Source organism: Balaenoptera acutorostrata, chromosome X, assembly GCF_949987535.1.
Source record: "Balaenoptera acutorostrata chromosome X, mBalAcu1.1, whole genome shotgun sequence".
Classification (NCBI taxonomy): domain Eukaryota; kingdom Metazoa; phylum Chordata; class Mammalia; order Artiodactyla; family Balaenopteridae; genus Balaenoptera; species Balaenoptera acutorostrata.
The window spans coordinates 117,349,046-117,374,957 of NC_080085.1; the positions used below are offsets into that span (position 1 = coordinate 117,349,046).

The 25,912-nt window shown below is 45.8% G+C and overlaps 1 protein-coding gene across 7 annotated transcripts; it reads left to right on the forward strand.

The window, feature by feature from the left end:
- Nucleotides 1–1,853: 1,853 nt before the first annotated feature.
- ZNF75D (zinc finger protein 75D) lies at nt 1,854–24,004 on the forward strand. Of its 7 annotated transcripts, none has more exons than XM_057538469.1 (6): nt 1,854–2,309; nt 14,310–14,835; nt 16,035–16,215; nt 16,966–17,057; nt 17,390–17,516; nt 23,067–24,004. In XM_057538469.1, exons 2-6 carry the CDS (start codon nt 14,425–14,427, stop codon nt 23,774–23,776), a joined length of 1,521 nt encoding a protein of 506 aa, XP_057394452.1. In that variant the 5' UTR covers nt 1,854–2,309; nt 14,310–14,424; the 3' UTR covers nt 23,777–24,004. The 7 variants fall into 7 exon arrangements, with proteins under 7 accessions (XP_057394452.1, XP_007174565.2, XP_007174566.2 ...); XM_007174503.2 differs by lacking the exon at nt 1,854–2,309 and adding an exon at nt 12,512–12,795; XM_028164593.2 differs by lacking the exons at nt 1,854–2,309; nt 14,310–14,835 and adding an exon at nt 12,513–12,795.
- Nucleotides 24,005–25,912: the final 1,908 nt, after the last annotated feature.

A 25,912-nucleotide genomic window follows, 5' to 3' on the forward strand; every position in this document is an offset into this window, starting at 1 on the left:
TTCTATTGGACGGCTCTGCTCTAGAATTCCCCTGACCAAAGCTAAAACCCCTTGCCTTAGACAAACCCCTAGAGATTGGGTGGCCTTTAAAACCACTCCCAGCCTAATTTCAAATGTCTTGTGTTTCTGAATATAGCTAGGCCACAGAAGAAATGGAGGAGCAATGCTTACAATGGTGAAGAACCATGAAAGTCCATCTACCTTTGAGTAACCTTTAGTCACCTTCAACCATGGGCATCTTAGCTAGGGCCATGCCTTGCAAAGACAGCAAACCACCAATCAGTCCCTCATTCCTCTCCACTGGAGGTTCTGCATAGTTCAGGCAACATCACCGTGACCCTCATCCTGAAACAGCATTCTAAGTGACTTTCTCATGAGCAAAACACATGGCAACAGGGCAGGCCAGCAGGAATCGGGTCTACATTAATAACCAAGAACATCTGTCACATTCATCACGCCTCGTGCCAGCTACTGTTCTAAGCCTCCCACATGTATTGGTTCATTTAGCCCTCACCCAACGTTAGGAGGTGGGCTCTGGTACTGTGCCCTGAATACAGACGAGGGGACTGAGCTGAGGCTGAGGGGGACTGCATAACTTTGTCCCAAGTCACACAGTAAACGTCAGAGGGAAGTGGGGAGGAGGTTGGAATCTACAGACTCCTGCACTGCTCACGTCCAAAACATCCACATGTTCTCTGAGTGCAGCCTCTGAGGTCACAGAGGCCGTCACGTACATGTCCCCACAGGTCTCAACACCGGTGCCCGCTCCCCCCACCGCCCCGTGTGCCGTGGCGCCTCTCTGTCTGCATTTGCCAGGACGCCTCACGTACCTGTCCTCTTCCTTGGAGTGGTGGGACAAGGAAAACTATGCTCATGATCCCACCCAGTCATCCCAGATGGACACTGCCCCCATAGCACCGTTATCTTGATGGCAGCCTGGGCTTCAGCGGCAGACCCATCTCGTGATAACATGCTAGCTCTGAGGCCCTGACGCCCAGGGCTTCTGTCGCTAACACGAGATAATCACAGCATCTCTTTCACATAAGTTCCTGAGGCGGATCCCAGCGCAGGGAAAGGAACAGCAGTGTGCCTGGCACAGAGGAAGCGCTCAGGAAAGCTCACTTCCCAAGAAGCTTCTATTTCCTCCCACCCCACCCCGCCAAGGCACCTAACCGTCGCTGGAGGGCATCCAGGGACCGTGCTGGTTTGGGCTACGGACCCGCCTTGAGCGCGCTCCAGCCTCACAGCTGGGCAGCCCTCCGCGGACGGTCCCCAACCTTCCACCACGCCGACCAGGGACTTGACCCTCCGGCTTTCTCCCCGTCGGCCCTTCCGGAGGAAAACTTCACTCCACCCCGGGGCTGATGGCTTCTCCTCAAAGCCTCCTGAATGAAGCCGGCCCACAGGGCCCGTGGATGAAGAAGGGTGTAAAGAGAGGGCACTCGGGGAAAGGATAGGGGGACAAGCCTAAAAGCCGGATCAAAATCGGGTGGCCGCGGTGCGGCCCGAGCGTGCTCCCCGGGGAGAATGTCCCGCCGCCCGGAGGGGCGCTCCCCGCCCCGGAGAAGCCCGGGAAGGCCCGGCCGGGTCGCAGGGAGCGGCGGCGGGGACCCGGGCCGGACAGGGGCCCGCCGCCCGTCGCTCCTTCCCGTGCCCGCACCCGCATCGGGGCAGGAAGCGGCCGGTTAGCGCAGCCCGAGCGGGAAGGGAGCCCCGCTCCCCGCGCCCGCGCCCCAGGGACGGCCACGCCCTCTGACCGCTCCGGGACTCACCGCCTCAGCGCCCACGGCCCTCCCAGGCTCACCGGGGGCAGCTGCCCAGGGCGCAGGCGCGCGGCCGCGTTGCGCGCCGCAGCTCTGAGACCCACTGAGGCCAAGTTGGACTCCTTGGTCTGGACCTGGCTTTCCGGGTCGCCGGCTCGGGGCGACGCCTCGCATCCTCGCAAGGGGCTCGGGGCGACTTCCCGGTTGAGCGCGGTTGGTTTTCAGTACAAGGGCTCCCAGGAGGAACGGGCTTCCAATAGTGAAAGTGCAGGAGCTGCTACCTTTTGGAGGCTTCCGCTTCCAGGAGGTCGTGGGTCCCCGGGAAACCCTCAGGCGGCTTCTGGAGCTTTGCCACGGCTGGGTAGCTTTGGCTTGAGATGCGCACCTTGGAGCAGGTCCTGGCGCTGCTGGTGTTGGAGCAGCTGCAGACCATCCCGTCCCAGGAGATCCACAACAGCGTGCAGAAGCTGCACCCGCACAACTTGCCAAGAAGCTGTGAGTCTTTTAAAATACATGCAGACAGAGGTTGCGAGACTGAGGGAATAGGTGAGTGAGTGAGACAGAGATGTTTTATGTGCGGTTTGGTGGCCGCGACTGGGACATCACGGTGTCGGACTTCCCCACCCGGAGTCTCTTGATTGCCCTGAGTAGACCTACACGGGCAAGTGACTTTGTAGTTTAGTCTGGAACTTCCATCCTCCAGATTTCCCCCCAAGCGCACAGAGGGAACAGTGAAGAGTGCCTGTTTCCACAGGGAGGCAGGTCACTGCTGCAATAGCCAGTGTCAGCTTGGATCGAAGGGGTTCGAATCTTGGCTCTGCCCTCTGCCCACTGGCTCAGTGCCTTGGGACAAGTTACTTTCCTCTTTGCGCCTCAGTTTCCCCTTTGGTAAAATGGCTTCTGGTATTGTTTTGAGGATTAAAGGGAGAGCAGCGCGTACATTTGGATCACACTGCTGGCACGTGGTCAGTGCTTAGAACTGTGAGCTGGCCGGGCGCGGTGGCACACGCCAGCGGTCCCAGCTACTCCGGTGGTCGAGGCGGGAGAACCCCTTGAGCCCTGGACTTCCGGGCTGTAGGGCGCTCTGTGATCGCGTGTCTGCACTAAGTTCAGTTTCAATCTGGGAACCTCCCGGAAGCGGGGCACCACCAGCTTTCCTATGGAGGAGTGAACAGGCCCAGGTGTGAAATGGAGCAGGTCAAAGCTGCCCTGCTGATCAGTACCACATGGCGCCTGTGACCAGCCACTGCCCTCCAGCCTGGGCAACAGAGCAAGACCCCCGCCCTGGCAAACAAACAAAACTCTTAGGCGTAGAATTCCCTGGCAGTCCAGTGGTTAGGACTCTGTGCTCTCACTGCCGAGGGCCCGGCTTCGGTCCCTGGTCAGGGAACCAAAATCCCACAAGCCGCGCGGCCAAATCTGTTAGCTGTATATTAGGGTCAGCAGTCAGGGCTGTGGAAGGGCCTCGCTGACACCGAGAGGGTGGAGCGTGGATACTAACAAGAAAGAGTTTCTGAAGTCAAGGTTCCTCAGCGTGGAGTGAAAGACCTCAGAAAGGGTGGTTTGGGGTTTTTCTTGAAGGGGGCTGGGGAATATCTCTTAGTAGAGTCCCTCTTTTAAATTAAACTTTTAATCTTGACATGATTGTAGAGTGGCAGGCAGTTGAAAGAAATAGAGAGGTCTCCTTTCCCCTCTCCCTCCTTTCCCCAGTGGTAGATAACATCTTGCAAAACTATAGCACAAGGTACAACCAGGATACTGACATGAATCCAGTCTGGGTTCAGAACAGTTCATCACTGCAAGGGGCCCTCCGGCTGCTCCTTTGTAGACTCACCCACACCTTGTCCTTCCCATCCACCCCTCTCCTGCCCATTCCCAGACCCCTCAGCCCTGGCAACCACGAATCTGTTCTCCTTTGCTAGAAGTTTGTCATTTCAAGACTGTTTTGTAAATGGAATCATATAGTCTGTAACCTTTGGAGATTGGCTTTTTTTTCTTCCCCCACTCAGCATAATTCACTGGAGATTTATCCACGTCCTTCTGTGTAACAAGTATTTGTTCCTTTTTATTGCTGGGCAGCATCCCATGGTATGGACGTACCACGGTTTGTTGAACCAGTCACGCACTGAAGGACCTGGGGGTGGTTTCCAGCTTTTGGCTATTAGAAGTAAGCCCGTGTGAACATTTAATTGTTTGCTGAATTATTTTTACGATCGATGCTTTACAATCATGGTCAGATAATTCTGACACCTAATTCATTTTGGAGTTAGTGTCACTTGATTGTCTTTTCTCACTCAGGTTGTGAATTTCCTGGTTCTTTGTATGAAGGATGATTTTCCATTGTGTCCTGGACATTTTGGTGTCGTGTTAGGAGACACTGGCTTCTGTTGCAGCTGGGTACTGTAGCACAGCGGTCCCCAAACCCCGGGCCGAGGACTGATACTGGTCAGAGGCCTGTTGGGAACCGGGCCGCACAGCAGGAGGTGAGGGGCGGGCGAGTGAGCGAAGCTTTGTCTGCTGCTACCATTGCTCACGTTACCGCCTGGACCACCCCCGCCCACTCCCGTCCGTGGGAAAATTGTCTCCCATGGAAACCGGACCCTGGTGCCAAGAAGGTTGGGGACCGCTGCTCTAGCTTGCAGTCCCCCTGTTGAGGTTTGGCGAGCAGGCCCTGGCCTCCTGCCGTGGGCTGTGCTTGGGAGGACAGCGTGATTTTCCAAGCGTCTGCGGTGCTGTTCTGGTTTGCTTGGTTTACCGCAGGCTGCTGGGGATGCTGCCTGGGGAAATGGAAGGCGCTTCCCCAGGCCGGGCCGCCTTGGGATTCTAGGCGGGGGAAGGGATTCCCCCTGCTGCCTCTGAGAAAGGGATGCTTGCTGTGTGGGGGGCTGCTGGAGGCAGGAGCCCCTGCCAGTGGGCAACGGGGAATGTTTCCTGGGCCTGGGCTTTTTGTGGCCGGTGCCTCCCAGCAGTAGAGTGTCTCTTGGGGGCGGGGAGGGCAGTTTCAGGGCCAGCAGAGAAGCAGTGTGCTTGCTTGGCAGGCACTTTATTGTGATCCAATCCCCCCTTTGGGTGTCTTTGTACGGAGGAATGGAGTCTCAGCTGTGAAGAAAAGAATTTCCCAGGTTGGGTGCTCCTTTTGGTGACCCGTCCCTTGCCAGTGCCCCCAGTTACAAGATTTCTCTGTGTGAGGGAGGGGAGCCTCAGACCGGGTGGGGAGGGGAGTCCTGTTCAATGTAGAAGGAGGGCCCCTGGATGACAGGAGCCCTACAGCCGGCAGGGAAAGATGGCCGCTATTCCTTTACTATGACCTCACCATTTTGGATATTGTTAAGCCCTAGTTGCCTTCTCTTTTTAGAGTGTTTAGTCCTAAGGAGCAGGGACTGGGTTTGGGGGATGCTGTTGTCATTGTGATTTCTGTCGCCTTCAGCATTTTCTGCCCCCAGACTTTCTCTCCTTCCTCCTGAGGGAACCATGGAAGACAAAGTGATGATGGCCCCGGGTGGTGTGACAGATGCTACTGTCTCTCCACAGTGCCCTTCCCCCTCCTGAGTGCTCCTCTTGGGGGGCCCTTCCCGCCACTTGCAGAGGGTCCTTTTTCTGTCACCCACACGTGTCACCCCACCCTCCTTGTTTGTCTCCCCCCATCTCAAATGCAGGCCTGCTCCCCTTCTCCCCCATGAAACCTGTTCTTGGCCCGACCATTTTTCCCCTTTACCCCCTGCCTCTTTTCTAGAACTGTTCTTGATGGATCTGGGGCTGAAGGGGACCTTGTGCTCTTTCCAGTGACTGTGTACTTCTCCCAGGAGCCGTGGGGTGTCAGGGTCCCAGCAAGAGGGTCCTCTCCAGGGACACGGTACAGGAGATTAATGGGAATGTGGACTCAGTGGGCGAGGACTTCTTTTCCAGGGATGAAGACTGGGCTGTTTCTGACCAGGGTCCTGTCCCTTAGACACCCACCTCCTGACATCAGCTCTGAGTTGGGCCAAGAAAGCGCCACAGGAGGTATCCCTTGATGTGATGTCCCCTTGACTAGGATCAGTTCAGCATCAGCCAAGCAGCACAGTAGCCTCAGACTCAAGCCCCAGCCACCAGAGCTTCCGGAAGGGAGGTTGCACCATAGTGGACGTCCTAGGGCAGGACAAGGAGACTCCAGTGACGCCCTCACCCCACACACACTCACGGTGTCTCAGGGTACTGCGCCTGCTTGAAGTTCTTGACTCCTTGGAATTTCAAGGAACTTGTGCTTCGGAATCTCTCGTACTTTCTATTCTCCAGCAGTATATTTAGGCTCTTTCCCAAAGACAAGTATTTCAGGGGCACTCACTCAGTGTTTCAGTTTATCAGCTGTCAAGGGCCTTAAAAATTCAGGAAGGAGGATCTGTGTGCTCAGAGATTTTCAGCAAGCAGTACTTATAATTGTGGAAGTTTGGAACCAAGGAATATGTCCAAAATAAGAGGCTGTCTAAATAAATAATATGCATGGATGTGATGAACTATTACACAGAAATGTACAATGATGCCCATAAAGTATGACAAAAAGCTAATCATTGGATTTTGCTGGAGGGTATAGAGGTGTTCACGGTCCAATTTTTCCAACTCTTCTATACGTAGGAAAATCCTCATGGGAAGAAATTTGGGAAAGGCTTAAAAAACAACATTATGGTTCATGCCCACCCAGGGACCCCAAAAAAGAAAAAAAGAACATAAAACAAGATCCATATACATTCTGATGACAACCACGACGAGGCACACACCAGGCAGTATTCCAGGAGTAGGGAACTGTGATGCCAGGAAGGTATCTCAGGATATGGCTCTGGAGGAAGACACCTAACAACTATTATTTGGGAGAAAGAGCAGGTGAGAAAATTCTACTGGCAACAGGCTGTCCAAAATAGCAATTCAAGTGATGGAAACACCCTTGCTTCCCTTTCCTTAACAGCCTTGTCTTAGCCCTGCCCCAGTTTAGTACGAGTTTTTCCTTGGTTTTCTTAGCCAATTAAAAAAACGAATGTTCTCTTATTTTCTCCCTTTCTTTGCTCCATATTGTTCACAGGAGGAAATCAGTGTGGGGGACAGGGAGGCAGGGATTAGGAAGATTAGGAAGGGCAAGGGAGAGGGGTATCAGAGAGAGGTTGATATATGATCACCAATGGTGGGACCAGGGCCAAAGTCAAATACAGCAGGGCAGGGCTGGTATATGTGTTGAGGACATGAAATGTGTTGGGGGGAGTAAAGTTGACATTATTACTAAGCATTCTCTCTGGTTAAGATGGCAATTTATGTGGATGGTAAAGCTCGTAAGGATGTGGCCTCTCCTCACCACCGTGGCCACTGTAACAGCCCCCATGCGGCTCTTATGATGTCACCAAACTGATGTTGCTCCTACTTAGAGCATTGCGCCTGGGGCTGGAGCAACGAGAAGGCCCAGATAATTGCCCTTAGGCACTAAAAAAAGGTGTTCCAATAGGGGTCTTCCCGCAGTCCCTAATTTAGTTCCCCTTCCGGCAAACTTTACAGGCACTGCTGTCCTCTGCTTTGTTTTAATGAGATGATGTTATACAAAATATTACATGTAAAACACTTAGCACAGTGCCTGGTGCACACATGTATTGTGTCAACTGTGGGCAGATAAAACTGGCAGATTTCCTTTCTTCTAAGTCCCTGGCACTGGGGTCAATGTAAGACAATGTTGGAAGGAATTTCAAAGAGTAATCTGCTGTTGATCAGCAGGACTAATGACCTTCTAGCCACTTGTAGTCATATTTCAAACAGCAGTATGAGTGCCTTACTGGAGGCTCCTATGAGGTCACTACAAAGGATGGCTAAGTTCATACTTTTTACATTCATATTTGTACATCACATGCCTACTTTTACGTTTATACTTTTACTCTCAAGTCCTCTCATAAAAGAAGCCAGAACAGATTTCACTGTCTTTTATATCAAAGGGAGACTAAAAGTGGGGTCATAAGAATCCCTGGCCCCCAAATCCAAGTGGTACAAAAGGAGACCTGGGAACTGTGGACTTACCTTGAGCAAGAACCACAACTCCCTGTAGCAAAGGTAGCACGTGAGACTGGCAGAAGTCTCGTGGGTGAAGCATCAGTACCACGCTAAAGTAAAGTGAAAGGCTCGGCAGAGCCACGTTCAAAGGTAAAATGAGATGCCCAGCCTAACAGTGAAAACAAAGCCTGTGGTACCAGGGGGGGACAGGGAGTATGGAAGAAGTTTTATAGCAACAACAACAGAATCACTGTATTGTTTTCACTTTTTTTTTTTCTGGGAAAATCCCTTAGAAATCACTTTATCTAAAGTTTTTTTTACTGAAGTCATAAAGGAACTTATGGGTCTAAACATCATAATCAGAAATTTGAGGTTTTATACTCAGCACCTTTTTAAGAAGAATTTAGAAGCTTACTGTTGAATCACTCCATCCTCTTATATAATTTTGGAATGTGCAAAATCACCACCACTACTTAACAGCTGCAATTTATCTAAATATTTTACAAGTGGCTGAAACAGTTGAGTCTTCATATGTGTCATAAGAAAACCAACTAGCACTAAGAGAATTTCTAACTTTTCTTTCTCCCCAAGAGCTCAGGAATATGAAGATCAGTGAAAGGAAAAATGGGTTTGTTTTGAAGCATTTTCTTTTACCCTTCAATCTATCTTACAAGCACTTTTGAATAAAAATTGACTTCCATTCTTGAAAAGAAAACTCATTTCATTATGGTCATATAATTTCTTACGAAGAAGGGATTATGTGTGTTTCTTCTACAGGAGGAAAGGTTTAAGAGTGCCTCTTGCCTGCAATAGGTACACAGAAAAGAGGCAGTAGGAATGACCCAGGAAAATCTTAAAATATTAGACAATGCTTGTTGATATCACACCCTCAAAATGTTTGATAAATCTTGCAGTTGATATTAATATCCTTATACAAATGGCCAATAAGCACATGAAAATATGCTCAATATCATTAACTATCAAGGAAAGGCAAATGAAAACCACAATGAGATACCATGTCACGTGTACTATGATGGAGCTAACAAAAGAGACAGATCATAACAAGTGTTAACAAGAATGTGGAGAAATTAGAACCCTTATACACTTCTGGTGGGACTATAAAGTGGTGTAGCTTATTTGGAAAATAGTCTGGCAGTTCCTCAAACAGTTAAACATAGAGTTACCATATGATCCAGCAATTACACCTCTAGGTATATATGCAAAAGAAATGAAAACATATGTCCACACAAAGATGTGTACATGAATATTCATAGCAGCATTATTCATAATAGCCAAACAACCCTAATATCCATTAACTGATCCATCTTGTTTATCCATACGACGGTAATACATGTTTATCCATACAATGGTAAAAATGTAATCCATACATTTTGAAACACTAAAAATAGAAACTATGTAAAATCTAAAAGGCATATTTTGGGCTTCCCTGGTTTTTGGGCTTCCCTGGTTTTGGGCAGTGGTTAAGAATCCACCTGCCAATGCAAGAGACATGGGTTCGAGCCCTGGTCCGGGAAGATCCCACATGCCGCGGACCAACTAAGCCCGTGCGCCACAACTACTGAGCCTGCGCTCTACAGCCTGCGAGCCATAGCTACTGAGCCCATGTGCCACAACTACTGAAGCCTGTGCGCCTAGAGTCCATGCTCTGCAACAAGAGAAGCCACCGCAATGACAAGCCCGCACACCGCAACAAAGAGTAGCCCCCGCTCGCTGCAACTAGAGAAAAGCCTGCGCGCAGCAACGAAGACCCAATGCAGCCAAAAATAAAAATAAATAAATAAATAAAAGCCATATTTTTTTCCCCTAAACACTTCAATATGTATATCCATACAAAACAAAATGTGGTCTATCCATAAAATGGAAAATTATTCAGCAGTAAAATAGAAATGAAGTATTGATACATGCTACAACATAGATGAAGCTTGAAAACATCAGGCTTAATAAAAGAAACCAGACACAAAAGATCACATATTGTATGATTCCATTTATATGATATGTCCTGAATAGGCAAATGTATAGAGAAGAAAGTAGATCAGTGGTTGCTTAGGGTTGGTGGGGGAATTATAGGAAATGAGGAGTTACAGCTAAAGGGTTTGGTGTTTGTTTTGGGGGTGATGTAAGAATTCTATAATGGATTGCCATAATAGTAGTACAACTCTACATATATACTAAAAACTACTGACTTTTGGCATTCTACAAATGGGTGAATTGTATGATTTGTGAGTTATATCACAATAAAGCTGTTTGAAAAATCTAATTACTAGAACCAGAAGTCAAAGTCATGTTTAACAACTCCTTAATATTATGAGGCCTCAGTTTCAAAAGCTACCACTTTTACAACGGAATCTGCATTAGAACTGTTCTTTGATTACTACCTGTTGCATCTCCTTCAGCACGAAATAAAACTTTTAAAATTCCTTTGTAGTATCAGTAGAATCATGGAGGGAGTCCAAACTCTGTCTTACAGCAGATAATTTCAATTCAGCAGCCTGCTGTTATTCTCCACCTGTCTTTCCTCTTTTCCAAACAACTCCCTTTGTAATCACAACTTTGGTTTTTGGAGGCAATCCTTTTCTTTCTCATTCTCATTTAACCACATCCTTTCTCTTCCAAGTTGGTTTCTAATTCTCTCTATTTCTCAAGAATTTATCTACAATTGCCCTCTGCTAAGCCTTCCAGAACATCTTCAGATTCCTTTCTGTAAAGATTTCCTATGCAGTTGCTAAACAAATTCCTCTATCCCAACTCTTGGCCCAGTTAGAAATTACAACATTTTTGTGTTGTAGGCTTTAATTTTAGAAATTCCTTTTCCTTCTTTGTCCTGCTCATATGACCTTATTCAAAAATTGCAAGATCTTCTTCAAGTTGCTTCCACCTATAATGCTGTTTGCTGCCCAGGATCACATCTTGATTCCTTGGGTGAATCGAGGTTGAAGTGTTTAGGGGAAAGAAAATGCCCTTTAGATTTTACATAGTTTCTCTTTTTTACTTAGTGTTTCAAACATATTAGCCAAGACATAACTATGGATGGGATCTGGGTGTTATGGGTTTAAATTATAAACCTTTACTTTAATTTTGTAGAGTTTTATAAAAGAAAACATGACTCAATGTATGCTTTTACCACTAACCATATTAATAATATGTAATAAAATTTGTTTTAAGTGAATTACAACTTGTCTTCCTGGAGTCTCTAGTCCTTTTCAAGAATTTTCTCTTTTCTTTGAAGCATATAAGCCATAGTAGGTTATAAGGAAAATTGAAGAGATCATTATATTTATGTCCATATTCGTTCTAAACGGCTAACTATATAATCTACAGATAATTTCTATTGAAGGCAATTACAAGGGATAACTTTGGCAGATTAATATTAAACTCCACACGGTTTAAAAACCTTACTATTTCAAATAAAAAGGAAAAAGAAAAGAAAAAGAAAATGCCGTTATCCGACCGTCCTCATTGGTTAGTGACTCAGCTGAAAGGTAAGCCTGGGACTTGTCCAGAAGCAACAGTGCTCTAACTTCCCCTTCATTGTCATAAAACATTCGGTTGACAATGCCTGACCTCAGGAACAGAGCTTTGAAGGAATCATTCTGAAAATGATTCTCTGGTGAAGCAAACATCTTTACTAGGTTTACAATCACAGAGCACTGTGTCCTCTCGCACACTTCTGGGCAGCTTTACTTTGCAAATATGGATTGACCTTATCTTCTGAGAGTAATCCTCATTTGCATATAAAAAGGCTGACAGGTGATCCTTGTTTATTTTCCTCCCAGGCATGCAGAGCTCTGGTTCCCTAGCCTGAGTGGTTTCTCACACTGATTTCCAAAAGAGGTCAATTTCATCCCCACTGTACAACTGAGCTACATACAGTTTCTCCTCTTTGATTCAGATGGATAACTTCTGTCCAAATGGCTCAACACTAGGTAAACACTGAAAATTTGGAGACACTGACAACCCGAGATATTCGGGTTCTTAGAAAGAGGCCTTCTCCAGAGGACTATGCTAAGCATTACAGAAGATATAAGACGAAACAAGGTTCCTCTCCTTCAGGGAAGCATAACGTAGTAGCAGAAACACGGGGTATGACAACAGGAGACCGAAATTGGTCTACAATCTGCCACCGGTCATCCAAGTGACCCTGCGGACATCGCGTCCTACATCTCAATTTTTTTATATGTCAAGGAGAAATATAAATGGAACCCACACCATAAGGTTAAAACCTACCTAACAAGAATAAAACAATAATAGCTGGGAAGGACGTGCCAGCGAACCAGACAAGGGTTTTAAAAATATAAGGGACTGTTATTCCTGACCTAGCGAGGGGTCTGACCAGGAGGACCAAAGGCCTCTTAACCTAAGGAGTCCCGGGACGAGCCTAGGGATGACTTTCGGGGTTGGTGGCCCTAACCAGGCGAACTTCCCGGTAGAAAGGGCCACCGACTGCCAGAACGCGACGCAGGAGTAATCTGGACGCCACTCCGCAAGTCGGGGGTCCGAGATCACGGCGTCGGGCGTCAGCAGGCTGCATCGTTCCCAGGCGACGAGACGCCTTCGGGGCGCCGCTAGGCCTCCCGCGGGCCCGAGACTCGGTGACCAGAACTCTTTTTTTTTGCATCCGGGGCTAAACCCGGGACGGGAAGGACCCGCGAGACCGTTCCGGCGTGGCTGTGCTGCGCCTCCCCAGGCGGAGGGACGGCGATGCTGGGCGTGGCTGTCACGGAGCCACCGGAAACGCATTCTTCCTTTTCCGGTTGGGGCCAGTCCACCGCCCGAGACCCCAAAATGGCGAGTTGGGGAAGGGTCTCGGGGCGTTAGAGCGCTCGGGCTGGAACCGAGCTGCCAACGCCCCGTGCTCCCGCCGCTCGCGGGGCCTCGCGCTTTCCCGACATCGCCCCCGGGAGCGCGGGAACCGGACCCTCCTTCCTCCCCGTGGGGGCGGGAGGCGTGACGACGTCACAGCCGAGCCGAGAAAGAGGGAAGTGGCGTCCACGGAAGCCGGAGCTGGGTGGAGGTAACCGACAGGCTGCTTTTCCTTCTGGGTTTGGTCAGGAGGGCCCCCGAGAAATGCCGGCCGCACGCGCCAGCTGCGTGGCGGCGAGCGGGGTTGCGGGCGCGCACCATTTTCCTTTCCGCGGTGGCGTCGCTGCCGGGCGGCGGGTCGGCCTGAGAGCCGGCGGGACCTGTTCTCAGCGAGGCCGGCACTCAGTCTCCTACAGCCACTTCTAATCTCCGGAAGCAACCTCTTTGTACCCTGTGTGCAGATATAACCCAGGGCTGCTGCCGAAGCACGCTCGGAGGTTGCCGGTGTGCTGAGAGCACGCGGGCGTCCTCGCGGTCGGTCCAGCCTTCTGGACCCACTTGTAGGTGTAGACGGGGGATGGGGCGTAAGGCCTACGAATGAGCCCAGCGAAACTTGCCGGTTTCCGCTGGCGTATGAGCATATCACTGGAGAAAGGGTCATTTCAGCTTCTGAGACATTAGTTTTGGCTGACAAAGAAAAACAGGAAGTGTCCCTGTACCTCCTGAGCCTGGACAGGCAGCAAGGAACCAGCCAGATTATTTCTTTGAATACCGGTGGCATCCTTGAAAGAACTTTGTTGTTGTTTCCGCTGCATCACCTCCGAGAAAAGCAGACTCTCAAGGCCATCCTCAGCCTTGCTTAAAGATCTCTATGACCCTGAGGAAGTGTAAAGTCAAGAGAAGGCTTACGTTTACAAGGACCCTTCCTGTCTCTGAAGAACCTTAATCGTCACCGTTTCTCCTTTCCTTTTTTACAGTTTGACGTTTGGGTATCTTGTAGACAAAGCCAACTGTCAGTTTTTCCAGTAAAGTAAGCAAAAATTTTCAGACACAGGTACAAAGCCGCTCAGTGCCCTTTATAAGTCTTTCCAAAAAAACCAGTGTTGATGCCATTTGATTGCTTAGTGGGGAGATACTTGCTGAGAGGAATAAGGTTACTTTTTCTCTAATTACTTTACTTCTTTTCTGATCTGGCCACCTCAGTTTCCTTTCCAATATTAATATGATGGAAAAGAGAATATCAAATGTTCCATGAAGCAAAGACATCAGTCTCCATAAGAGGACAAAGGGGCAGAGAAGTTGTTTTCCCCCTGACTAAAGACAAAAAACTGGGGTGATCTATTACAATTTAGAGAAAGTCAAATATGCCCCATTTGTAAAGGTGGGACAGGGGGCACACAGATGAAGTATTGGATGATATCAAAGCTCGTTTTAGTGAATGGGTGCCAGTTTTTTCACCCATCAACCTTAAAGAAAAAAGAAAAAGTGATCACCTGACATTTGTCTTCCCTGAGCCGTGCTTTGTTTCAAAGTTGGGTAACAAAGGAAAGGGGAAAAACATGTCCTGAAGTAGTCTTGAGTCATCCTGAGTGGCAGTTGATTTTAAAGGCGAGGCAGGACAGGAACTTTTCTGTTCGTTCTTCTCTGATAACTATAAATAGCAAGTAAATATGTGTCATGTGGCTTTCTTCTTGACGTGTACTTTTTTTTTCTACCCTCCCTCAGTGACCTTGGGGAGAAGATCCACTCATTGGTTTTGTACCAAGCCTGACAAGGCCTCAGTTGTCAAAGGTGGCCCAGGAGGATATCACACATAGGAGTAAAACTATTCCTAGAGCAAATGATGATGAGTGATCTGAACGTGAATGCATGCTTGTACCCACACGTGGAGGCTTTGTGGGAGACTAAGGGGTCTGTGAAAGAGAGCTCCAGTCAGAGTAAGAAATCCAGCCCACAGATGGACAGTCTTGGTCCTGAGAGCGCTCGCCAGCACTTCCGGAGCTTCTATTATCTTGAAGCACCTGGACCACTTGAGGCTGTCAGCCAACTGCAGGAATTATGCCATCAGTGGCTGAGGCCAGAGATCCACTCAAAAGAGCAGATCTTGGAATTGCTGGTGCTAGAGCAGTTCCTGACCATTCTGCCCAGGGATATCCAGAACTGGGTGCAGAAGTATCATCCACAGAGCATCAGAGAGGCTGTGGCCCTGGTAGACCGTTTTCAGAAAGAACCTGGTGGAATAAGTAATGAGGTGAGCGGAAAGATTCCTTACGTGTACACTGAAATAGGGTAAAGGTCCGGGGCGGGGGCTGCTAATTGGAGAATGGGATGGATTAGGTCACTCTTCTGTTGTTGCTTTAGAACAGCTAAGTGCGATCTGAAATCACAGACTTGCAGCGACAGTCAGCCTCCAGGTTTCGGAGTTCCTGGGAGTCTTACCTGGCCTTTGAGAAAAGAAATGCATTTTGCCCTCTTCAGGGCCAGGGTGAATTGAGGGTGGTGGGCCTGGTCTAGCATGGCCGAGGAGACAGGACTTAGCAACAGAGAAATAAAAGGCAAGAAAGACTTGGGGAAGGAGAAGAAAACCTGAAAGCGTGGACAGCATTTAGAGATCAAAGGCAAGCGAGGGTAGCAGCCGAAGTATAAATCAAACATCTCTGGGGAGACTGCAGAGGAAGAGAAGAGATAGAAAGAAAAAAGGGAAACAGGGATACGGAAAGAAGAAAAGTGCCAACAGAAAAGTGGAGAGAAAGTGCTGAGGGGTGGTGCCCTCTGTGGTGGGGACACACATCTCAGGGCCAGGAGGAAAGAGCCCTGTGGCCTCCCTCAGTGCTCGGCCTTGGCCTTGCTGGTGAGTGGGGAACCAAGGTCTGTCCTTGGGAGATGGCAGCACACTTCCTTTCCTCGAGAGTCCACCTTGAGGAACACAGGCATCTTATTACAGCTGAAGCATATGGAGGAAAGTTAGGGTCCAACTCTTCCCCCAGTTTTTCCCTCTACTGCATCCCCTTTCTCCATGAAATCGTTCCCTGGGCATGGGAGGATTGGAAAATCTGACTGACAGGAAAACCTTTTTTATTCGCGTCCTCATTTTTTTAGAGAAAACTAGAAGATACAAATCCACTAGGTCAAGGATCCAAGTCTAGAAAGCAAGAGAGTGGAGGCAGCGAGAGGGCAGCCTACCCCACCCTGCTCGTGGCCTGAGCTGTGGCCACCTGTGGAGGGCCGGAGGCCGGCAGCGGTCGCAACTTCTCTCATTTTAGCCTAATCTTCCTAGATCACGTGTATAGTTCCTTGTGAGAAAACCATGGTGCAGTATCTCATCGTTTTTAAAAATGACTTCCTTTAACGTTACACGCTCCCCAAACCTGGGCTCTAGTCTTGTTTGTTCCTCCACCACCACCCCAAAACCAAAAGTTCTTTGCTAATGAGGATGGGGATTATTTCTAGGTCACAGCCCATGAGACATTGCTCTTGGGAGGAACAGCAGTGGCCCCAGGCTTTCAGTGGAAGCCAGCAGAGCCCCAACCAATGGATGTGTTCCAGAAAGAATGTTGGAATACATACTGGGTACTGCAAGAACAGCTGGGCTGGAATACTCAGAAAGAAACCCAGCTTTTATGTGGAAGAGGTGAGGAGCTTCATAATAATTCTCTTCTCCTGGGAGCTGTGGTAGTAATTGGTTCAGCTAGAATGTCACAGGAATTTTCCAACTGCCCAGCCCTGCTGGCAGTTAGGATGTCTCTCTGGCGGGAGTATAGTAGGCCAGTGGTGGGTGAAGGTGAGGGTCATTCTGTGGTACAGAAACATCCAAATCACAGAACCCTGGTATTCACAATGTGGACCTTGCTCCTTAGAAATTTGAGAGGAGAGAGGAAGATAGAGCAGGGACAGGCAGGGTCATCTCACCTTTACAAGTTGGAGGAGAAATTGGGATCAGAAATGGGCTGTCATTGGCAGAATGGGAAGAGAATTGTACACCAGGAAAAAAGTAATGAAAGAAATCTCCCACATTTCCTACCATACACTGGAGGACCTGAGGCTTTCATTTTCAAACACCTCTAATTCTTGCCCAGCTCAGCGAAGAATTTAGTTTATGAGAGGAAAAACATAATGGATTTCCTTTTATTTCATGAAATCTGTGGAAAGAGTCAACTGGGAACCAGCTCTGTGGAGTGGTGGATATTTGGTTCTTGTTTGCAAGGAGAAGGCCACTTCTGGCACAGTACACCACACACACACGCACGCACGCACGCACGCACGCACACGCACACGAAGGTGAGCCATCTTTACCAAAGGAGTCCTATATTGTAGAAATTGGCTCAGGGTATTCATAAATAGAAAAGAGAGAAATTTTTTTCTGGTTCTTTTCCCCCCACAGCTGTGCCTGCTCAACAGATTCTAGACTTTTTTGAGCAGACAAGCACCCCAAGCTGGAAGACGGCATTTGAGCTCATCCTGCCTGAGTCCCAGGTGAGCTGTACTTTCCAGCTTTTCCAGGCAGCCTGAACGTGGCTTTGTCTGCTTTTCTCTGCTACCCATGACCCAGTACCCGGCAGGTGCTCTGAGGTGCGTTAGCCCCAGGTGTTCTCTAGGCAACTAGGCTTGGCCCTGTGGGAATTGGGCACCTCCCAAGCTGTGTACTGATCTCTTTGGTGCCTTTTCTTCCTTCATCTCACTTCTTTTCCCTTAAATCTTATACTCTTACCATCTTCAGTGACTGGCCTCCCGTGTCATTCGGAGATGAGTGATAGGACGGCTTCTGTCGTGGCAAGTACTGAACTACAACTTATTCTCTTCTTTAGAGTCCGTTGACATTTGAAGATGTGGCCTTGTTTTTTACCGATGAAGAATGGCAATTACTGGACCCTTCTCAGAAGATCCTCTACAATAATGTAATGCAGGAAAACTATGCGACTGTCACCTCTCTAGGTAAAGATTCTTCGTTTCCTTTGTGTAGAACTTGTGTAATCTGTCCCGTCCTCAGTTCATGGAAAATGAACTCCTGTGAGAGAGTCCCAGTGTTCCAGTGGCGGGTTGGTTCTCAGCTTGATGGTGTGGGGAAAAGGAAAGGCATATCCAGACAACCCGGAGAGCTTTTTACGAATACATGTCTCACTTCTTTATTCTAGGTAGAGTTCTTGATCTCTCATACTCCTGCCCCGCCCTGCAAACCCATCTTCCATATCTTTTCCATGTCAGTAGCGGGCACCACGACTTACCCAGTTGCTCAGGCCCAAAACCTCTCAGTTATCCTTTATTCTGGTCTTTTTGTTATACCCCCCAGCCGATCCGTCAGCAAGTGCCCTGAGCTCTGTCTTCAGAATAGGTCCTGCAATGCCGTTGGAGTATCCTATACTCCAGTATAAGATAAAAAAGTTTTTAACAAAAGGTGCTGAGTACAACCACGTCTCAACCTCTTCTGCTCTCACCATCTGGTCTAAGCCACCTCATCTCTAAGCAGGTCTGCTGGAATACCACTGGACTCCCCGCCCCCTCCACGTCGTTTCCATCTGTCCTCCTCATAGGTTTAGTTCTTCGCTTCCTCATTGCATATCCACCTACAACCACAGTAGAGTATAAAGAAGATGTGGAATCTAAGATTCTGCCCATTTAAATGTTGGGAGTAAATAAAAGTAGAAAAGAGTCATTCACTTTTCCTGAAAATAGTCTGGAATTAAGATGGCAGTCCATGACCTCAAAGTTTTATTCTCAGAACATTATCGTTGCACCCTAAACTTAAAGCGATCTGTTTAGCACAAGGGCAAGAACCATAGACCCGAGGTCCCCAAGAGTTCAAGGACAGTCTTGGAGAGTCTCCTTGAGGTAAGTGTATACATAGGAAGAGGAGAAGATTCCTTGATAGGAACCTTCATAGGAGCTTAACATTTTTAAGATTTTGTTCCTGTATTTTTTTAATTAAACTTTTTATTGAGTTAATTGTAGATTCATGTGCATATTTAAAATGTAATACAAAGAGAACCCATGTACACTTTACCCATTTTCCCTCAATGATAACTTTTGCAAAAGTATATAATATCACAACCAGGATATTAATACTGATATAGTCCACTGACCTTATTCATGTTTCCGTTTTTCCTTGTATGTGTGTGTATTTAGTTCTATAAAGTTTTATCACATGTGGAGGTTTGTGTATTCACCACCACAATCAAGATACTGGATAGTTACATAACCACAAGGAGCCCTCCTGTTGCCCTTTTATAACCACACACACTTCCCTCCCACATCCCACCCCATCACCAACCTGTGCCAACCACTGATCTGTTCTACAGTTTTAAAATTTTGCCATTTCAAAAATGTTATATGAATAGAGTCATGCAGTATGTAGCTTTGGGGGATTAACTTTTCTCATTCAGAATAAGTCCCTGGAAATTCATCTTAGTTATTGCGTGTATCGGTAGTTCAGATGAACTGCTGAGAAGCATTCCATGATATTGATATACCACAATTTGTTTAACCATTCACCCATCGAAAGGTATTTTTGCTGTCTTCAGTTTTTGGCTATTGCGAATAAAGCTGCCGTGAACATTCACATACAGGATTTTGTGTAGAGATAAGTTTTCGTTTCTCTGGGATAAATGCCTTTAAGGGTGCAATTGCTGGTTCATATGGTAATTACATGTTTAATGCCAAACTGTTTTTCAAAGTGGCTGTACCATTTTACATTCTCAGCCAGCAATGGATGTGATCCAGTTTCTCCACATTCTTGCCGTTGTTTAGTAGTATCACCATTTTTAAAAAATACTTTTTTTGCCTTTCTGCTAAGTATGTAGTGTTATCTCATTGTGCTTTGGATTTGCATTTCCCTAATAGCTAATGATGTTTTGTAGCTTTTCATGTGCTTATTTGCTATCTCTATGTTATCTTCAGTGAAATGGCTTTTGCCCATATTTTAATTAAGTTGTTTTTTAACTGTTGAGTTTTGAGAGTTCTTTATAGATTGTAGATTCCAGTGCTTTCTTGGATATGTGGTTTGCAAGGAGTTTCCCCAAGGCTGTGTATTTTTCTTTTTATCCTCTTCCCATGGGCTTCCACAGAGTAAAAGTTTTGAATTGTGATAACCAATTTTTTATTTTTTCCTTTTACAGATTGTATTCTTGTTATCAAGGCTAGCAGTCTGACTAGCTATAGATCCCGAAAATTTCCTATGTTTTTCCTAAAAGTTTTATAATTTTATATTTAAGTCCATGATTCTTATTGAGTTGATTATTATATAAGGTATGAAGTTTAGGTTGAAGTTCATTTTTTCGCCTATGGAGGTCCAGTTGCTTCAGCCTCGTTTGTTGAAAAGACTGGCCTTCCTCCACTGAATTGCTTTTGCACTTTTGTCAAAGATCAGTTGGGCATATTTGTGTACATCTATTTTGTTCCATCGAGCTATGTGTCTATCCCTCTGCCAATATTGCACTGTCTTGATTACTGTAGCTATACAATTTAGGAAGCCTTAATATCTATCAGGTAGAGTGATTCTTCCCACTTTATTCTTTTGTCAAGATAAAATTTTATTTTAGCTATTCTAGGGCCTGTTCCTTTCCATGTAAATTTTAGAATAAGCTCATCTATGTCTAAAATAAACTTTGTTGGAATTTTGCTAGAAATTACATTAAACCTATATATTAATTTGAGGGGGATTGATATCTTTACTATGTTGATCTTTCTAATCAATGAACACAGTATGTCTATTTATTCGGGTCTTCCTTGACTTCTTTCATCAGCTTTTTGTAATTTTCAGTGTACGGATCTTCTGCATGTTTGTTACGTGTATGTAGAAGCTAATTTTCATTGGAGCAATTGTAAATGGTATTATTTTAAATTTGGTTTCTGCATGTTCGTTGTTTTTGTATAGGCGTGCCACTAATTTTGTTTTGTTCTTTTATCCTGTGACCCTACTGAACTCACTTATTAGTTCTAAGAAGTTTTTTTGGTAGATTTCTTGGGATTTTTACACATAGACAGTCACATGATCTGCAATGCCTTTTATTTCTTTGTCTTACCTTGTTGCAGTAGCGCCAACTTCTGGTACTTTGTTGAATAAGAGTGGTGAGAGCCGACTTCTTGCCTTATTCCCAACTTTATCATAAAAAGTTTAAGCCTTTCACTATTACCTATGATGTTAGTACAGGTTTTTTTGTTGATGCTCTTATCAAGTCGATATAATTCCTTATTTTCTGAGTGTTTTTTATCGTGAATGGATGTGGGCTTTGTCAAATACTTTTCTGTGTCAGTTAATGGGATTATGATCTTTCGAAGCTTGTTGATATGGTAGGTTATGTTGATTTTTTTTTAATTTAATTAATTTATTTATTTTTGGCTGTGTTGGGTCTTCGTTTCTGTGCGAGGGCTTTCTCTAGTTGCGGCAAGCGGGAGCCACTCTTAATCGCGGTGTGCGGGCCTCTCACTATTGTGGCCTCTCTTGTTGCGGAGCACAGGCTCCAGACGCGCAGGCGCAGTAATTGTGGCTCACGGGCCTAGTTGCTCCGTGGCATGTGGGATCTTCCCAGACCAGGGCTCAAACCCGTGTCCCCTGCATTAGCAGGCAGATTCTCAACCACTGCGCCACCAGGGAAGCCCCGGTTACGTTGATTGATTTCAAATGTTGAACCAGCTTTGCATAGCTGCAGTAAATCCTACTTGATCATGGTATATAATTCTTACTTATTGTTGCGTTCAGTTTGCCAGTATTTTGTTGAGGATTGTTGTATTTAAGTTCATGGGAGATGTTAGTCTGTAGTTTTCTTTTTTAGTACTGTCTTTGTATGATTTTGCTGTCAGGGTAATTACTGGCCTTATAAAATGATTTGGGTAGTATTTCTTCTTCTTCTCTTTTCTGGAAGAGATTATATAAAAGTGGTGTTAATTCTATAAATATTTGGTAGAATTCTCCAGTAACACTATATGAACCTGGAGATGTCTTTTTTAGCAGCTTTTAAATTATGAATTCAATTTCTCTAATGGTCAGAGTGCTATTCAGATTATCTATTTCATATTGGTTGAATTCTGGTAGTTTGTGGATTTTGAGAAATTGGCCCATTTTTCCAAACTTTTAAAATTCATGAACATAAGTTGTTTATAGTATTCCCTTATTATCTTTTTAACTGCTGCAGAATGTGTAGAGATATACCCAGTTTCCTTCTTGACACTGATGGTTTGTATCTTCTCTCCTATTATTTTTGTCAGTGTTGATATAGGTTTATCAATTTTATTTTCTTTAAGAATAAGCTTTTTGTTTGATTGTGATTTCTTCTGTGATCTTTATTATTCCTTTCTTCAACTTCTTTTAATTTTATTTTGCTTTTTTTCTAGTTTCTTGAGTTAGGAACTTAGATTCTTTATTTGAGACCTTTCCTCTTTTTTATTGTAAGCATTTAGGGCTATACATTTTCCTCTGAGCATTCCCTTAGCTGCATTCCATATATTTTGATATATTTTAATTTCATTTTCATTTAACTATGTATTTTTAAATTTCCCTTGAGACTTTCTCTTTGAATCATGGATTATTTAACAGTATACTGTTTCATTTCCATATATTTTTAGATTTTTCTGTTGTCTTTCTGGTTTTGATTTCTAGTCTGATTCCATTTTTGTCAGATTGCTTTTTCTCACTCAAGCTGTGATTTTTTTTTTTTTTGGTTCTAGGTGTGACGTGTTATTTTTTTTATTGCATCCTGATCATTTTGTCCATTATGTTAGGAGAGTCTGGGTCCTATTTAAATATTTTATTTTAATGGGCAGTCACTCTGTTTTAATTTAGCACACAGGTTCTTTCCTACTTTTGTGGAGTATGTGTCTAGTGACAGTTTAATTTTCAGAGCCTTTATAGTGTTATTTTGGTCTCCTTGGTTTATATGGTACTGCTAGGGTTCCCTTGTGTCCCCGCTGGTGCTGCCTGATGGTGAGGAAGATATTTACCTAGGCCAGAGTGTCTCTCAGTGGGAATCTCTGACCTATAGGGATGAAGAGGCTTCCTGGGCCTGGCCACTTGTGGCTAGGTCCCTCTTGCTAGTTCTGCATGCTTAATTTGGTGTCTCCTCACTGGGGTTCTACTGTTGTCAGAAGGTTTCCCATTCAGATTTGGGAAGGAATAAGCCTATCCAGGTAGCCTTCTGTTGCTAGGTTGAGGTTTGGAAAACACTAGATCTGGTTTGCCTTCTTTTTTGGGTGTGGAGATGTAAGACACCTGCTGTGTTACTCTTGTAGTTCTGGGGTCCCAAACCATTTTGCCTTCTTTTTACCACTTTTTAGAATTCTCTGATCATTGTGTCTTGCATTCTTGAATGGGTTTGTTGTTGTGCCTAGCAAGGAGGATCAGGGAGAAATGGGCCTATGCCGTTTTGTCCAGATTGGACCAGAAATCACTTGTTCTTGTATTTTTTAAAAGCTGTCATCATTGATTTTTCTTTTCATTCCTACAGTTTTCTTGTTCTGGGATCAGATGTCTGATTCTTCTGTTTATTCCAACAGGGTTAAAGCTCAAAAATGACACTGGAAATGAGCAACGTGTATCTCTTTCTACATTAGAAATACAAGCATCAGGACGCAAAGTATTAAGAAAGGCCAGAATGAAAGTTGCCCAGAAAACAACGGGCAAAGAAAATCATGGTGGTACACACAGGGTACGGAAACGGCATCGAGCTTTTCCAGGGAAGAAAAGAAAGAAACTTACAACTTGCAGACAAGAGCTTCCAAAACGTATGGATCTTCATGGGAAAGGCCATGCAGGAGAGAAACCTTTTAAGTGTCAGGAATGTGGGAAAAGCTTCAGAGTTAGCTCTGACCTAATTAAGCACCAGAGAATTCACACTGAAGAGAAACCCTATAAATGTCAACAGTGTGATAAGAGGTTTAGGTGGAGTTCAGATCTTAATAAGCACTTACTGGCACACCAAGGAATAAAACCATATAGATGCTCATGGTGTGGGAAAAGCTTCAGTCATAACACAAATCTACACACCCACCTAAGAATTCACACAGGAGAAAAACCCTTTAAATGTTATGAATGTGGGAAAAGGTTCATTCAGAACTCCCACCTTATTAAACACCAGAGAACCCACACAGGTGAGCAGCCTTATACTTGTAGCATATGCAGGAGAAATTTTAGCAGGCGGTCAAGCCTTCTTAGACACCAGAAACTCCACAGGAGAAGGGAGTCGTGTCCAGTGTCTCCAGTCTGAAGAAAGCAGCTAGAGCTTGACACTAGAGGTGATAAAAGAATACAAAATGATGAGGCACCCAGTGATAGGAATCTATCATCAGCAAAATTTGGGAGGGGCATATGTCATGTTTCACAAAAAGGAATCTAAAGTCTGTAATTTTATTCAGCATTGTATCCTCAGTGTCTGGCACAAGACTGATGCATAATGACTTCTTTATAAATAAAAGAGTGAAATAGTTCTCATATATCTAAAGTTGCCTGTCTGTCTATTTCTATCTGTATCTGTCTGGTTACTCAGCTTCCCCACCCTCCGTGATCTAAATTCTTCAGGTGTCAGGTGCTCAGCAAATACGTGATGGCCATGAGTCCTACTCCCATTCTTTCTCAGGAGAGACAGAAAATACGAGTATTCAGGTCCTCTGAAGGGAGCTCAGAGAGAATTACTAAGTTCGAGGCAGTTTCTGTGGCTACCATTCTGTCTACATGAACAACCAAGCCAGGGTTCAGGGAACTTCATTCTGGAACAGGAAGAGAGGGTTCAGTGTTTGCCCTGGGAGAAGTACCCCCATTCTAGTTGCCTCTCTCCTGAGCACCCACTACTGCAGTGTTTTCTGTCAAGGAATTCCAAGCAGCAAGCAGAGGCCTGAATGCCAGCACAGACCTAGGGACCCTGGAAGCACTTGATATCTTTCTTCCTGCTGATCCTCTCAGCACTGAGGTATTTAGAATGAAATGATGAGGGAGGTGGTCGGGGCCCTCATCCAGGTATCTGTAGAAGGCAGAGGGCGATAGTGAATGGCCTTCTTTTGACTCTCACTGTGTGGACTGCAAGGCTTTAAAGTTGATGCCACCCTGCCCAGGACCTAACAGGAGGCCGATTTCAGCCGTAGCCCCGTACACATGGATGCTTTGCAAGAAGGTCTGGAGATACTGCAAACTGATTTACTAGAGTGGTAAGGAGAGCCACGTGGCCTCGTGGCCTCATAGCCTCGGTGAACATTGGATGTGAGGAGGGAGTGTCCAGTCAGAGCAGGGTGAGGCCTGTGACGTAGAGTGATGGCTCAGTGAGAGCCAGGTCAGACAGAAACTGGTTTGGTCATGTTGGTGGTTCCTCTTCCTTCTCCACTGGCCTCAGGGAGCGCAGTTGGCCCTCTGTCCACAAGTTCCACATGCACAGATTCAACCAACCACGGATCAGAAAAATTCCAGAAACTTAGGAAAGGTAAAACATGAACTTGCTGCATGCTGGCAACTATTTACATAGCATTTACATTGTACTAGGTATTATAAGTAATCTCGAGGTGATTTAAAGTATATGGGAAGATGTGTGTAGGTTATATGTAAATACTGCGCCATTTTACGTAAGGGACTTAAGCATCCTCAGATTTGGTAGCTGCAGGGGGTCCTAGAACCAATCCCCTGCGGGAGAGACAACTGAATCTCCTGAGAAGACAATGTGATGTCAAGGGAAGGGCAGGGAAGTTGGAAGACATGGGTTTATACCCGTGTCAGATCCTAGTTTAGGATGTTGGTCAAGCCATTTATATGCTTATTATTTCATAAAATTTTACTTTTTAAATGAAAACGGCATGTTGTTTCATATGAGATTTAAACATCAGACAAAATTCCATTGTTTCCATGTTACCCAGAGATGACCAACGTTCACTTTTTTAGAATAGGTGTCTTCAGGTAATTTTTCTTTTTTTTTCTTCTTTTTTTTTTGGCCACACCGCACGGCACGCGGGATCTTAGCTCCCCAACCAGGGGTGGAACCCGGGCCCCGGCAGTGAGAGCGCGGAGTCTTAACCACTGGACCACCAGGGAATTCCCCAGATAATTTTTCCATGAAGTCTCCTTTCTAAGCTTGTTTACATGTTTATAAAATGGAGATAGTGTTTCCTTCCTATCAGGGCTGCTGTGAGAATTAAAAGAGACTGGTGAGCATGCCTAACACTGACTGGTTACAGGAGATGGTCCATAAACATTTGGAACATTCTTCCTTCATCTTTCATCTAGTTGTTTTAAAAAATCAACTCTGTCTACTTATTCAGCTTTTAAGCATCCTTACTGAGTTTTCCATCATTTCCAGCTGTTTTTAAAGCTGGCTCATGGTGGTCAGAAGGGTAGCCTTCTGGTGTGACATTCCTTTCTAGAG